Raw genomic sequence first — 15,118 nt, 5'->3', positions numbered from 1 at the left:
GATTGGAGTAACAATGAACTAAGAGCAATCAGTGTCTTCACTCCCACTAGACAACTGCCTCATCAGTAGTTGTATTTGGCTTCTCCTTTTTGGTTGGTTTTGTCGTAATTGTAGTGGATTCAATAACAATACTGGATGCGCTCATATATATGCTATTGCCTTGAGTGGCTAGATTCTCTGAAGTCTCGATGAGCGTCACACTCTCAGGCTAAAGCTATGGTGTTGAGGCTCTTGGAGTAGCAAAGAGCTAAACAATGGACTCAAACTGAAGGTTGCCAATTATCAAAGGAGAGACAATCGAGCCAAACACATTGACATGCATTAAGTGACACTCTCAGGCTAATTTGTGTCATGATGTGTCTGATGTCTTATTTTTGGATTAAAGCATTGCTGTAAAATGACTAAATATTCAATATACAGTAGGCATAAAAAATATCAAATCTTAATAATAAAGAGAATAGTGAAAAATAATAATAATAAAGAGAATAGTGGGCCGGAATCTTCACCCTCCGGCCCGGCGCGGTCCGGCCTGCCTTTTGTTCTCCAGTTCTTTCTCCTTCGGTTCTCTCCCTCCCTCCCGTGCCGCTCGCGTGCGCTCTGTTTCCTCTCTGCTGCCGACGACTGGGCGGCCGCCGCCACCGCCACCGCCACCCTACGCCAGGTGTCGTGGCCTCCATCTTCGTGACCTTCGTCGGCGGCGAGCACCCACCAGGTACGCACACCCCTTGTCTTCCGTTTCTCCTATGCGAAACCGAGCATCCAAACCCTAGCTATGTGTATTCGGATCTGATATGATCCGATTCCATGTGTAGCATATATATGTATGCCTAGGCAAAAATATTGGGTGTGCATGTGTACACCCATGTCCTTCACTGGGTCCGCCCGCCCTGGCCGTCGTCGTACCTCATTCTACACTAACATTGCTGCTCTCTGCTTGTTTGTCGCCTAGGAGAAGGCATGGCTTCACGCATGACGCCTTCCAAGAGGCCGTTTCAGAAAAATTCTTCAGACTTCAATGGCCGGGGCAAGTGGCAGAAGACGAAGCATTCTTCTCCACATAAATCTCAGTTCAAAATTGAGCCTGGTGTTCCCATTTTTCGTATCCTCTGCCCTGCTTCAAAATCTGGTAATGTAATTGGCAAAGGAGGTGCCATTATTGCAAAGATACGGGAAGAAACCAGACTGAGAATCAGGGTTGATAGAGCAGCCCCCGGTTGTGACGAGAGAGTTATTTTCATTACTGCTGCCGAGAAGGATGAAGAAGTTAGCAGTGAGCGAGGCGGAGAGAATGACGGAGGTGTTGCTGATTCTACTGGTGGTGACCTTGAGAGGGATAAAGATAGCAGCAAGGAGGAAAACGATGATCCAGAGGGAAACAACAGCAAGGAGCAGAATGATGATTCGGAGAAAGCAAACGGTAAGGAAGAAGAAGACGGTTTCGAGAAACACCACAGTACAGAAGAAAAGGATGATTCAGAGAAAGACCACATTTTGCAAGAGAAGGATCATTCAGAGAAAGAACACGATAAGGAAGAAAAGGATGATCCTTTTGTTCCAGAAGTTACAAAGTCAGAACCAGAGAGGGTAATACCATCGGCACTGAAGGCCGTTTCGCTTGTCTTCGATAGGATTTTTGCAGCTGAAGATAATAATGAAACTGGGAATGCGTCAGCTGCAAGCACTCCTGTTAATTTGCGATTGTTGGTGCTGTACAGCCAAGCAGGTTGGCTCTTGGGTAAGGGTGGTAGTGCGATTAAACAAATGTCAGCTGATAACGGCTGTGAAATCCGTGTTTTGAGAGACAACCTTCCATCATGTGCATTATTGAATGACAAACTTTGCCAGGTATAATTTTCAGCACTGGATTTCATTGTCATGTTCCATATGGTTGTCTCTTGTAACTTTCCTTTGAGATCATGCTGTAAGGTCTCAGTTTTTATTGTAAATACTTACCTTTGCTCTTGGTGTTTGTTGATATATCATTCATACAGATCACTGGAGAGATTGACTCAGTAAGGAAAGGTCTCAATGCTGTATCTGAATTGCTCTTAGCTCATCCACCCAAGGAAACTGATGCAATTGCTGGTCTTCATTCTTCTGGATCATCATCACGTTCTTTGTTCAACCAGTCTGATGGTCTTCCTTCAGGAATGCAATCTAACTTCCATATCCCTTTGCAAGGGCCATCCCAAGCCAATGGACCTTTTGATATCGTTGATCTTCAACCTCCGATACATGGCCATGCCTCAGTGCCTATAGAATCCCTCTCCTTTAGGATGCTGTGTCCACAAGACAAGGTTGGCAGTATAATAGGCAAGGGTGGAAATATTGTTAAAACTATTCAAAAAGATACGGGCTGTGAAATTAAAGTTCTTGACACTGTTCCAAAAACAGATGATCGCATCATAAGTATATCTGGACCTGCGGTAACCACTTTCACTATCTCTTGTTGCAAATGATTGTATTAGATTTTCATCTGTTCGCATTTAATGCATTTTCCATCTGCTTACTGGGAAAAATGGCATTCGGCTGAGCCTTACGCTTTATTTTGTCAGACTCCATCCATTATTTCTAGAGTTGTAAATTTTGTGGGTCCATTTAGTGTTAGTGCAATGTTGATACCTTTTTGCATGCTCTATTTACAAATTTCCCTCTTGGCACTACTGTATGGGATACCATTATTAGGAATGGCAAGACTTTTTTTTTTTGCAATTCTTTCTTGCTTAGCTAAGTTATTATTTTGTTTTTAATTTGACTCTTGAGAGGTATTAATTCATTTGGTGACTCTTTCCTTTTTTTTTGCAATTCTAATGACCTAAAAAGAATTTTATAAGATTTCTATGGACTTAACTCTTAGTATTTCATTATTGTATGAAGTTTGCAAGGAGAGAATAGTCAGTGACGACTTTTGTATCTATTTGCCTTCATGTCTGTTCTGTAGCATCCGAGTGATGGAATTTCCCCTGCACAGAATGCCATTCTGCATGTGCAGCGTAAAATTATGTTACCTACCTCTGATAAGAAGGAAGGTCCTGCAATATGTAGGCTGATCGTTTCAGCAAACCAAGTTGGTTGTGTTCTCGGCAAAGGTGGTAGTATCATAGCTGAAATGAGGAAGCTGTCAGGAGCATTTATAGTAGTGTTGAGCAAAGACAAGATTCCAAGGGGTGTCCCAGAGCATGATGAAGTTATTCAGGTCTGTTTTTGTTGTATTGTATCCAAGAATTGTCAAAGTAACTGTTGAAAGAAAGTATCCATTCCTTTATCTACTTTACCTTTAGTTATTTTTGGCTTACTATCTGTAAATTGCTATTTTTAGATAAGCGGGAGCTGTGAAGCTATTCAAGAAGCTCTAATGCAGATTACTGCTAGGCTTCGTAACCACCTTTTCCGAATGCCTGCAATGGGGCCTAATATGCGGCCACCTTTTGGTTTGTTAGATTCTCAGTTTGGTCCATTTGCGGGAAACCATGAATCTCCATCCCTGTTTCATAAAGATTTTATGGGACGACCATTGGATGGGATCTCTGCTCCTTGGACAGTGAAGGTACCAAACCAACTGATCACACATGCTTGAGCTTGTGGCATGATACATTGTCCTATAGACTTCAATGTTCCTTAAGATTCTTATTCTGAACGCAATTCTGGCCCAAATTTTGCAGGGCATGCGTGATCTCAGCGATCCAGTGTCAATATCTGATATCCCTGGAGCAGGGCATAGAGAAGCTGGTGGATTTTCTGGGTTTGTTTGTTCTCTCACATTTTCTTTTTCTGGGGGTATACTCTTCTTAATCAACAACTTAAGGAAACATTGTGTTTAAACCTGATAAGTTGTCTTTCCAGTCCTGGTCAGCCATCTATGATGCCAAACTTGACTGCAGAGGTCTTAGTTCCAAGATTAATTATCCCTGCTCTCTGTGGTGAGGATGGAGGTTGTTTGGATAGGATCCGTGAGGTATGTATCCAACTAGTATTTTGTGTATCGTGTCCAACTGTTAGCTTGACAAGCGTGCTTGACCTATTAATTATGTGCAGTTTTCTGAAGCTAAGATAAGTGTTGCTGAACCTATAGCCGATGCAATGGACACTCCTGTTTTGATATCTGGCACACCAGACCAGATGCATGCAGCCCGAAGTCTTGTTCAAGCATTCGTTATGAGCGAATCGTTTGCCCCATGATATGTTCAGAGGTGATGACACATCGCTTTCTAATGTTTTGTTCGTTTATTTCTAGCAATATATATATATATATATATATATATATATATATATATATATATATATATATATATATATATATATATATATATATATATATATATATATATATATAAATCTAAAGCAGACGGTCAGATTTCTGATGATGGTAATTGTGTAGGCAGTGAAGCTAGTGATAATATGTGGGTTCATGTTTGTGAATATGTCACATGTGTCCCTGTTTGCAGAGTGGCATATGCTCCAAGAGGCTAATTAGGCTGAACATAGAGACTAGAGTCCCAGTCTGTTGGGAGAATCTTTATAGGTTGTTGCAAAATCTTCCAAACTCGTCCCTTGATTTGAGATACCGAGCAACATTTTGAGTAGCAGCAGAAATGTGTTGCTTATGCAAGCAGTATTGCTGGACCCGAGAAGGGCTTCTATCTAACCTTTTTGTACTGATGTTGTGAGATGTCACCATTATCTGTATTTCCAGTCCGGCTTATATCTGTATTTCTAAGAAGCAGCAGTGCATAATAGTGGCGACTGAGGTTTTGTGCCGGTGCCGCGCCTATGGTATTCGTACACATAATTTCAAACCTCTCGTCTCTATATTCAAACTTTGATCCTGATGATACAAGTAGCCGCCATATTTCTGTCTGTAAAAGGAAAAAGAAAAAAGGAAATGGAAAAGGAAAAATGTAAAGGGGGTCAAACGTGTTGCAGCCAGAAATAACAACTGGTGGCCTGAAATGAATGCAAGGAAGGCAAGAAATTGCACGGCCATGTATGTAGATGTAGAGTCCGTGGACCATATGATATATGGTGGGCAAGGCAGTCACTTGTCACAGGCTGCATCAGTGTTCAGTGATACTGACCTGACGTTGGGTCCTTCTGTTGTTCTGTTTTCACAGTGTTATATCCGTGCTGTACGTAGGCTGTGAATTGAACGGATTCCTATCTATGCTAAGCTGTATGGGAAGGGAGCTGGACCAGTTCCTGTGAAAATTTAAGCCTTAAGACGTCGGGATTACATACAGCTATGTTGTGTCTGATGCACTACTTGAAGAGAAGTATGTATCCATCGATGAATTCGCTGTGTTATGTGAATTCTTCCTTTTGAAGAAAAAAAGCTGTGAATTTTGCGCAAATCTGATAACAAAATTTTTTTACTTTAAATAAAAAGCAAACGGGAATTAATCTATTCCTTTTCCTTTCTACGGCGCAGAAGAGAGAAATCGCAATAGGTTAGCTAGGTTGGAGAGGGCTCGGATGGAGCCATGGAGGTTGACAGGCGTGCATTTCCCAAATCCAAATCCCAACCAGGCATCGTCATCATCATCTATCTTATCAGAGAGCAAGGCAGCCACTCAAAAACTGTGCTGAGCTGCACCTCTTCCCTCCACAACCTCTCGCTCCATGCGCCAACAAACTACTCTTCTTGTCTCCACTCAGCTCCACATCCGCAGAGGTAGCTAGATCGACCATGGGGTGCGCGAGCTCCAAGGCCAGCGAGGACGTCGCGGTGGCCGACGTCTACCGCCCGCCGCCCACCAGCGTGTCCCTCTTCGACATCAGCGCCGTCGAGGAGCCCTGGCTCATCGCCAAGCAGAGCAAAGCCGCTGATGATGACGAGGAGGAGGAGGAGGATGAAGAGACGACCGATGACGACGACGAGAAGCAACCTGCCGCCAAGACCGTGGTGCCGCTCCCGCTCCTCGACAAGCTCGAGGGATACGAGCTCGCCCCGGCGTCGTGGTCCGAGGTCAGCAAGGCCCTGGAGGACATGAAGCCCGTCCTCGACTCCAAGCCGCCGCCGCCTACTCTCAAGAAGAAGAAAAGGAAGAAGAAGAAGAAGCAAGACCAACCAAAAGCTGCTCAACCGCAGCAGGAGCAGGAGCCGACGATGACGGCGGCGCCCGTGGTGCCTGCTGCCACGGACGGCGACGCTGCTTGCAAGAAGGCGCCGCCGCCGTTGCCCGGCGACCTACCAGACATCAGCAGCAGCAAGCCCGCGCCGCCGGAGCTCGCCGGGCGGCGCGTCGTGAAGGACAACCCGTTCCTGATGCGCGACCGCGAGAGCAAGGGCGACGGCACCACCGCGGCGCCGCGGTGGAAGCGGCGGGACCCGTTCGAGGGATGCCCCGAGCGGCGGCCCCCGGGCGCGACGGGCGGCGGCGTGGTGCTGTACACGACGACGCTCCGCGGCGTGCGTCGCACGTTCGAGGACTGCGAGCGCGCGCGGGAGGCGGTGGAGGCGTGCGCGGCGGCGGCGGGCGTGGCGGCCGTGGACGAGCGCGACGTGTCGCTGCACGGGGAGTACCTCCGCGAGCTGCGGGAGCTGGCTGGTGAGGGCGCGCCGCCGCCGCGGCTCTTCGTGATGGGACGCTACGTGGGCGGCGCCGAGGAGTGCGAAAGGCTGGCCGAGTCAGGGAAGCTGCGGGAGATGATGCGGTGGGCCAAGGCCCGCGGCGAGGCGTGCGCGGCCAAGGACGGCCGCGGCTGCGAGGGCTGCGGCGGGGCCCGCTTCGTGCCGTGCTGGGAGTGCGGTGGTAGCTGCAAGGTGGTGGTGGCGGCGGCGGACGGAGGGACGGCGACCACCACGGAGAGGTGCGGCAAGTGCAACGAGAACGGGCTCATGATGTGCCCCATCTGCCACTGATTGCATTGCAGCTCATTTGTTTGCATGGATACGTTTGACGATCGTTCCATCAGTTGCAGTTTTATACACAGTAAGTACGTACAAAGAGATTTGGACGTAGGTGCATTTATATAGAATCCTTATATAGTACGTATATATATTGTACATGTACGATACGATGTGTAAAATCTTGTGTTTGTACGGTGCTACTGTAGTTGAAAGTCGAAAGAGTGAGTACATGCATGTTGTTGCAATATACGTATGGTTGTAGACGTCACGGTCCGAGTCAAGAGCCCAGAACCAAGCATCCAGAGCAAGCCCAACCCGCGGGTTACTGGGCCGGACTGGAAGAGGTAAAGAAGGCCAAGCCCAGCTGCGAGACAGCTGTAACGTCTACATGAGCGAGAAGAGGAATTCGATTTTGCTTTGTCTTGGTCGGCGACGGCATAAGCGGCTCGAGATCGCCGGCGTCATCCGATTCCACCGCTACTTGTATCCAGATATTATCAGTGAACTCTTAGTAAATCCACCATATCCATCCGTGTTGCTTAGTATCGTGGCAGTAGAGTTGTGCAAATTAAATGAAGGTTGATGAATTCGTTGAAATCTGATCTCTGCATTAAGCATTATATTATACTATTGTGTCTATACTCATGAATGCAGTGCAAGAAGTGGTGTAGTTTGTGCGCTGTCCAACTTTTAAAGAGTTGAAGTTGTGTTGTCTGTCACGGAGGCAATGAACAGAGTAACCACACGCCCACACCTCTGCTTTCTGCCTTTCTTTGAGCACCCACGCAGAGTAAAACAACGTAGGGGCAGTACTGCACCACATTCACATCCAGCTTGGTTTATTGAACTTATGTAGAAGACTTTCGAGAACATGACTTCACATGTATTTCATTAAAGAGAAGTTTAGCAAAATAACAACCAAGAACCATCCATGGCGAGCCGCTAGTGATGACGAGGCACACAACACAGGACCACCCGTGCGAGTGAAAAAAAGACTACATGCATGGCTGCTAGTTTGCGACTAAACGCGAGCAAGGCTGAGCACTAGAAGCATGTTTCTAGATCCGTTCTTGAAGGGAGAGGAGGGGAATCTATGCATAGTCGATCCAGGGAAGAAACACCCCGATGGATTATAGCTTTCCCATTTTTCAAACTCATAATCTATATAAGACGTTTCGCGGGGATTGTATATAACTCGATTCAGATACGATTGATGATGGAGCAAGTCGATCCAGGGCAAGGAACGTTTGAGGTGAGATGTAACAGGAGCACATGCATGGATATATGGCCGTTGCATTGCATGCAACTAGAAATCAAACCATGTATATTGTATGTATTTTGGGTTTGGATCTTATTGCAGCAGGCATTTCAGCTAGTAGATACAAAGAACGTACACGGCCGACATGCATGCTGTTGCTGTGTCCAGCAACCAGCGGCAGCATGGACCACTACTGCCTGCCTGAGCAACACATGAACAAACAAACAAATAAATAAATAATCACGAGAATGAATGAAATTAAGTACTGCTGCGAGATGGATGGATCTCAACGGCGTGATTCCACATAGGATAGTGGTATGCAATTGGCACAATGACAAGTTGACAACCTCCTCAGGCTTGATCCATCGCAGTCTGTCTTTCTTGTTCGCTGCGCATTTCTCGATCGGATCAGGCACAGCAACGTCATTCAGGAACTCGACTGACATACTACATCGGTCCCAAGGTAGGAGTATGTGCACATCGTATCCTCTTTTTCAAGGTTAACTAAATATTTACAAAAAAAATACTGTATTTATGATACATAATAAACATCATTAGATTAATCGTGAAGAAAAAAATCTCGAGACGTGAGATGTAAACTTATCTTAGGATGCACTGAGTACATGCATGAGGCGATTCAGGTATCCCATGAGTCCGAGGTGTCTCTTGTTCAACCAGTCTCAGCGAGCCGGGTTTTACGTTTCGTTTAGCATGACTCCAAACTGAGCCAGAGCCGGTAAAGCCAAAAATAGTGATTCCTAGTTTATTTTAAGAGGAGAAAGATAAACGAGTCCTTGCTACGGTGCACGAAGAAGCCGAAGCTACCCGAAGCTCTACCAAGCATGACATTATTTTCATTGAATAGAGTGCCACTGCTACACAAATAAATTTGATGACATGGCGGTATGGCACTAGAGTCATAAAGAAAGAGAGAAAATGAGTTTTATCTAGATAAAATTAGGCGTAAAGTATTTCCAAAAATTTAAAACTGTTTCACACTATGACACTAGTACGAGGGACAAAAGTTTATTTTCATCAAGTAATCATCCGAGCACATATCACACATTAAGGGCCTTTCAAAACCTAGGAACATAAAAAACGGTTCATTCTCACATAAAAAACTCAAGAAACAGGGGAAAAAAAATCTCGCGTTACAAAGAAGGCCTATGAAGCAACAAAAATGAAACTATGTATCGAGGAAATTGTTTCGTTTATCATTACAAACAACTCTAGATAACGAATCACTCTTGGCAACATTAAAATAAAACTATCCATTGAAATGGACCTCACACCCGCATTTCCAGGACCCTAGTTTTCTTTAGCTGGCTTTACGAGCGGTTTTAGCTCTATAGCTTGTTTGGCTGAGCAAGAAGCCGGCTTATTCGACTTGTTTTTCCAGCTAGGGTAGTGTTTTTCTCTTACAACAAACTAGTATAAACAGTGTTTTCAGCATGAACAGCTTCTCTGGTTGTTTAGGTAATGAAGTCATATCAAACACAAACGCAAGCTCTACCTGAGAATGAATTTGGATTAATCCAAGATCCAATTGGATTTTTGCACTTGGATTATGTTGGATTTGGACTTGGTTAGATATGGACATCCATTGCTCTTTGACCCAATAACATTGTATCCCAGCTCTAATTTAGTAATGTTTTTTTTTCTCAAAAAAGTCAAATGGTTTAGATTTGATCAAATCTATGAAAAAGAGTACTAACATTATTAAATTAATTGTAGGATATTTTTTATGATAAAGTTATTCTGAGACATAAGTGTTACTACAGTTTTCTACGAACTCATTCAAATTTAACAATTTGTAGTTTAGTTCAAATTCAGATTTGTATTTCTTTTTTTAGAGTACTTACTGTCAGGAAACTGAAAGTCCAGTCTGTCGTGGCCCCCGTTCCTGTCCTGCAGAGCAGAGCTTCCCTTCTCCTCTTCTTCCGCATCGCCTCGCCGCCAGCGCAACTCCAGCCCGGCCCGGGATCCCTCACATCCTTCTCTCTCTCCCCGCCGCTCCGCTCCCCCGCCTCGGGGCCTGCCTCGGATGCTCCCGGCCTCGCACCCGCTGCTCTACGCCTGCGTCTTCCGCGACACCCACCTCGTCGCCGAGCTCGCCCACTCCCACTCCCAGAGCACCGCCACCGCCCCCGCCGCCGACCCCGCCCCCGCCCCCGACGACGACCTCCCGGCGCTCGCCGCCGCGCTCGTCGCCGCCGCGCCGCCGCACCACCGCCACCTCACGCACACCGCCGCCGGGCGCGCGCACGCGCTGCTCCTGTCCCCGCCGCTCGCGCTCGCCGCCATCTCGCGGGCGCCCCACCTACCGGCGTCGCAGCTCCTGCTCTTCCTCCGCCGCCTGCGATGCCTCCCCGAGGCCCGGATGCGGGACGAGATGCCGCGCCTCGCGCTGCGCCTGCCGCTCCCGCCGGGCGACGACGCGCGCGAGGCGGACGAGGTCGCCGCCGCCGAGGCACACGCGGAGGAGGAGGCCGCGCGGAGGGACGCTGACGTCGCCGCGAGGACCACGCCCAAGAGGGACCGAGCCTCGCACCGGGGCCGGGCCGGACCCGCCTGGACGTGGAGGCGGCAGCTCTGGATGGTCATCCTCGCGGATCTCCTCCTCCTCACAATCCTCTTCGCCGCCTGGCTCGCAGTCTGCCGGGGATTCAGCTGCATTGGTCGGTAAATAGCTACACAACCTCCAAGGTACGTACGGAAATCAAATCCAGGGCCTTTCTTCTACTTCCGTTCCATGATTTGGATCATTCCAGGGTTCACACTGACACACACACACACACACCCCAAAAAAAAACCCCAACGAAAATGCGACTGCTTGCTGGAGACTGGGGATCCATGTGTTCTGTTCACTATCCAGACTAGCATTTGTCAAACCGCATTCTCAAATTAGGGTGGTATAGGAGCAAGTCTTCACCAATCCTTCCAACCTAGGACAGATCTTATGAAATTCGGATCCACATTATGGTGGTTTTCACTCGGGATCCTACAATCTTTATCGCCATCTTCACAAATAATCTCCTTTTGAATCTTGACCAAGCAATGAAAGCTGTGGTCAGTCGACCGATGAGGATCCAGGAAGGCTGAGGTTGTCTATCCTGCTGGATGCTGCTAGCAGTGTCCCCACCTCCAGCTTGTTTCAGCTTATTCTCTCTCACATAACACTAATCAGTTCGAAATGTGACCAGCCGAACACCCTCTTGTGCGGGCTCTCTCTCTCTCTCTCTCTCTCGTCCTGACATCCAACTGTCCATATGGAATTGTGAAAAAGGGGGCCTTTTTTTTTCTTCTTCTGCAGCTTGTGGCACAGTTGTCTAAGGTTTCTTCTTCTGATGGCAAATGGCTGTATTCCTGTATCCATTGCTGGACGTGATGACAGCAGCTGAATATGATATGGTTCAAGTGCATTAGTTGCTTGCTCAACGTTCCAATGTTAAAGCTGCAAACAGGATTGGAGGTGTTAGGCTCATGATTCCTGCTTCAAACAATTTGCACACAATAGCCTGGGCCAGGTTTCTTACCCAACATCTAATAAGTACAACCCAACCTAGAGACACAACTTCAGATTATACTTGCCCTGGCCTTAGTTGTAAAGCATCCAAGCTAAAGCAGAAAGGGCAACCGTAACATGGGTGATGTGGAGTTTAGTGTCCATCTGAATCCATCAGAGTTGAGTGGTGAGGTGGTGAAATCTAGACGTGCATATACTAATTACATAGTGTTGGTCACTTTGTTCAAAGAAAAAAAAGTGTAGTCTATTGTGGATGGGGTCTGAATATTATAATTTAGAATGCACACATTTCTAATTGTATGAAAGTAGTGGCAATGCCATCCTTGTATTCTCATATAATTTTAGTATTAAAAAGAATACCCATTCTGTTCTCTTAGTTGTTTTTATTGAGAACTAATATTTTGCCCTGTTGAGTCAAAATTTGTGGTTAAACTGGTGTACCCTGTACATATGTATGGTAATATGGATGCAATAAATGTTTGAGGAACCGGATATTGTGCCCATTGCCAACGAAATATCACTGCACAACTTATTTTGGAAAAAAAAGATCCAAAAGGATACTACAATAGCAATGCCGCTTATTGCTGCAGTATAAATCCAAGAAACAAACCAGCATTCCTTGTATGATAGGATTTCTGACCTGGTCATTGCCAATGAAGAAGCACCATAGCTTTGGTAATCTGACCGGGTTTATATTAATATTCAAAGTGATCTTTGATCACCATTTTTCATGAACCTTTTTTATTCTTTGGAGTTTGGTTCCTTTCTTGGTTAGCATGTCCGGTCTTAAAATAGTTTTTTCTTTCATCAACCTTGATTTCAATTTGAGTAGAATCACATTCATAACAGTTGCTGACAGCAAATCCAGGATGCCGGGTTAGGACTTAAGGAGGATCAAAATGAAATAGAGGCATTTGAACAACTTCATATTTATGATCTTGTTGCAAAACACAAAGATTCATCTTTTTTGTGAAAGTTCTGTTTAGCATGGCAAAGACTGAAAACTTATGTACTATAAGTAACAGATTCATGGAAAACAGGAAAAGCGGCCACAGAACCATAGCTTGTTGATGTTTGTTGGCTTGTATGACATGGCATCAGATATGAAGTGATAGCATGATACTAGATGCATGCATGACATATTGACATTACATCATATATCATCTATTGAGACCTTTAATTGCATACATGGATAAGTAGTGAGAGGAATTGAGGAGCTGACCCCAGATGGGACTCTCTTCTCTGATGGCTGGCCTGCCTAGTATCAGTGTGGTAATGGGGACTTAAAACTTTATCCTTCTACCCCTGTAGCATATCTCGAGGAAAAAATTGTAATATAAGTTCTTGTGCGTTCGTGCAATAAAAAAACGTAAATCAAACCTTGTTGCAGCCTTTATCTCATGCTTGTTAAGATCACATATAAACTAAACACAAGAGTATTGTCACCAATAGTTCATCTTTGGATGTGTTGAAGGAAAAGACTGCACAGCTGCAGATTACACACTTAAGAAATGCTTTAATACCTCCTAAATATGTACTCTTTTCCTTCCAGACGCATCATATAGATGATAAGGTTAAGTACTTAAGTTTAGAGTGGAAACTGTCTCTTCATTCTAGCAATTTAGAGTTAAAGGTATGATACTTTAAAAAAATAAAGGGCAAGCTGTAGACTGTAGTTTATCTGGTGAGTTTACTGGCTTCACTACTCCTGAGAAATACCAGTTGTGGCAATGTGTATTGTGACAGGAAATGAGACTTGAACCTACCTTAGCTGGACCTGGTTGGGTGCATGATTGCGCTATATTTATATTTCTACTTTGACTAAAGAATGTGATAACTCATTTTTGTGTGTTAAAAGCTATAGTTGCATATCCATCAGGTATAGAACAGTATTACAGTAGAACTTAAGACTACCTCAACCAACTAAACGAAAATGACAGTGAAAACATAGAGATGTTCCCCCTTTTCTCTAGAAGTGGTACATAAAGATTATGAACTAATAGACCAGATGTTCAAATCAAGTATGTTACATCTGCTTGCTGTGAAGATAAGGAGTTTGTACTCACTACTGAACTGTTTGCGCCTATGTGAAGATATTCCAAAGAACAGTTTGAACTCGCATTGTTTTATCTTTTTGCTTTGTTCGTAAATCGTTTGCCTCCATGTTCCACATGTGTCTGTAACTATTTATGCTGATGCTTTTGAGCATGCAAAATTGTGAAGTCTTCGTTTCATCAGACTCTCCTTTGTATTGATGTATTCTCATCATTGTTGGCTGTTGACATAAATCTTGACTTTTGTGGGGATAATCAATTTCTCATTTGACAATACCATGTTGAAGGGCCTCTAACAGTTCAAAAGTTGGTCAAATGTGATTCCTTCTTACATTTACATCCCGACAGTCTGCTCTGTTTACAGTTCTTTAGGTCAAGCTTAAGTTTTGCAAGAAAGGATAATATGTGTAAAACTGAAAATTTTCAACCTATTATACTGAGATTTCTGATCTTTGTTCCTTTCTTCTCCCTGTAGGCTGCTGCTCAATTTTTAAGCAAGAAATCTGGAGTGCAGTTGTTTCTCAGACGAAAAAGTGGGTGATACCATAACGCGGTTGCAAGGTGCCAATATTTGCAAGGAAAGGCGCTTTGGCCCCCTGCATATTGTTACGTCTTTATTGTATGAATCGTATTTAAAAGTGAAGGCAAACAGTCCTGGTAGACTACATAAGTTTGAATTTGATGGTTTTGATATGGTGATCTGTAAACCCTGTAGGGCAATTTTTTTGTTCATTTTTCTATACGAAGCAAATGTCGAAATTTTGCCCCATTTGGACCATGGCAGACTCGGATATATGTGAATCGTGTTGTCAGTCTTTGGCAGACATCTTGTTCTCTGTTTTCCTCTCCATCCTTGCAAGTGTCAGGTCATGCGCAATTTCTTACATCATTATCTGGGAGCTCTGATGGTGATTCAATGGCAATTCTTGTCTTTTGGGATGCTTGTTTTAAAGAACATTTATACTCTAATCTGCTTAGCTATAAAACTGAAACAACATATACAAGCGCTGAAACTATATAGGCTTCTAGAAAAGCAAAACTGAAAAATGCACATGTGCCATTTTCATGCACTACTAATACCCTTTCCAGTGCCATTCTGTGCCTTGTGTGATGCAGTAGTGTTTCAGTCACAGCGCCATTACAACTGAAAAATGTCTGCGTCGGCTCAGTCATCTTGTTCTTTTGAGTTGTGTTGCCTTCCGTCTGTGACTTGGAAATTAGAGAATAAACTTACCCTTGATACACCTGATGATATATTGATATCCTTACATTTTAAATCTGTCACAGTTTCATAGCAAGGCAAAGCTATCCTTTGCAAAACTGCAGACATGGATGGCAACGCTCTCGTGCCTGCTTTGCACCGGGTCAATCTGCAAGTCATTTCAGACGTCCAAAACTGGCTCGACATGGCACATTGAGAAAAGGAGCCATGC

At 44.8% G+C, this 15,118-nt stretch overlaps 3 protein-coding genes across 6 annotated transcripts; all 3 read left to right on the top strand.

Moving 5' to 3' along the window:
* The first annotated feature begins 545 nt into the window (after positions 1-545).
* On the top strand, positions 546-4,720 carry LOC136553252 (KH domain-containing protein At4g18375-like). 4 transcript variants are annotated; one of them, XM_066544634.1, is made up of 9 exons: positions 546-712; positions 950-1,845; positions 1,992-2,426; positions 2,942-3,196; positions 3,320-3,547; positions 3,663-3,742; positions 3,844-3,955; positions 4,036-4,190; positions 4,379-4,720. In XM_066544634.1, exons 2-8 carry the CDS (start codon positions 958-960, stop codon positions 4,177-4,179), a joined length of 2,142 nt encoding a protein of 713 aa, XP_066400731.1. In that variant the 5' UTR covers positions 546-712; positions 950-957; the 3' UTR covers positions 4,180-4,190; positions 4,379-4,720. The 4 variants fall into 4 exon arrangements, with proteins under 4 accessions (XP_066400731.1, XP_066400729.1, XP_066400730.1 ...); XM_066544632.1 differs by having other exon boundaries at positions 581-712; positions 4,446-4,720; XM_066544633.1 differs by having other exon boundaries at positions 581-712; positions 4,383-4,720.
* A 736-nt stretch (positions 4,721-5,456) lies between these two features.
* On the top strand, positions 5,457-7,094 carry LOC136553253 (uncharacterized). Its single transcript, XM_066544636.1, has one exon. The coding sequence runs from the start codon at positions 5,684-5,686 to the stop codon at positions 6,857-6,859; it is 1,176 nt and encodes a 391-aa protein (XP_066400733.1). The 5' UTR covers positions 5,457-5,683; the 3' UTR covers positions 6,860-7,094.
* Positions 7,095-9,982: 2,888 nt separating this feature from the next.
* On the top strand, positions 9,983-14,507 carry LOC136451298 (uncharacterized). Its single transcript, XM_066452005.1, has 2 exons — positions 9,983-10,811; positions 14,161-14,507. The coding sequence occupies exon 1, from the start codon at positions 10,150-10,152 to the stop codon at positions 10,789-10,791; it is 642 nt and encodes a 213-aa protein (XP_066308102.1). The 5' UTR covers positions 9,983-10,149; the 3' UTR covers positions 10,792-10,811; positions 14,161-14,507.
* Positions 14,508-15,118: the final 611 nt, after the last annotated feature.

Source organism: Miscanthus floridulus, chromosome 5 (genome assembly GCF_019320115.1).
Source record: "Miscanthus floridulus cultivar M001 chromosome 5, ASM1932011v1, whole genome shotgun sequence".
Lineage (NCBI taxonomy): Eukaryota > Viridiplantae > Streptophyta > Magnoliopsida > Poales > Poaceae > Miscanthus > Miscanthus floridulus.
Note: the sequence above shows the minus strand (reverse complement) of the source record. Positions and strands in the feature narration are given on the sequence as shown.

Excerpts from the sequence above, each read along its gene's own strand:
- LOC136553253 (XM_066544636.1), top strand. The coding sequence starts at position 5,684 with ATGGGGTGCGCGAGCTCCAAGGCCAGCGAGGACGTCGCGGTGGCCGAC.
- LOC136451298 (XM_066452005.1), top strand. The coding sequence starts at position 10,150 with ATGCTCCCGGCCTCGCACCCGCTGCTCTACGCCTGCGTCTTCCGCGAC.
- LOC136553252 (XM_066544634.1), top strand. The coding sequence starts at position 958 with ATGGCTTCACGCATGACGCCTTCCAAGAGGCCGTTTCAGAAAAATTCT. Across the intron at positions 1,846-1,991 it reads TGAATGACAAACTTTGCCAG|ATCACTGGAGAGATTGACTC; the intron begins GTATAATTTTCA and ends TCATTCATACAG. Across the intron at positions 2,427-2,941 it reads TAAGTATATCTGGACCTGCG|CATCCGAGTGATGGAATTTC; the intron begins GTAACCACTTTC and ends TCTGTTCTGTAG.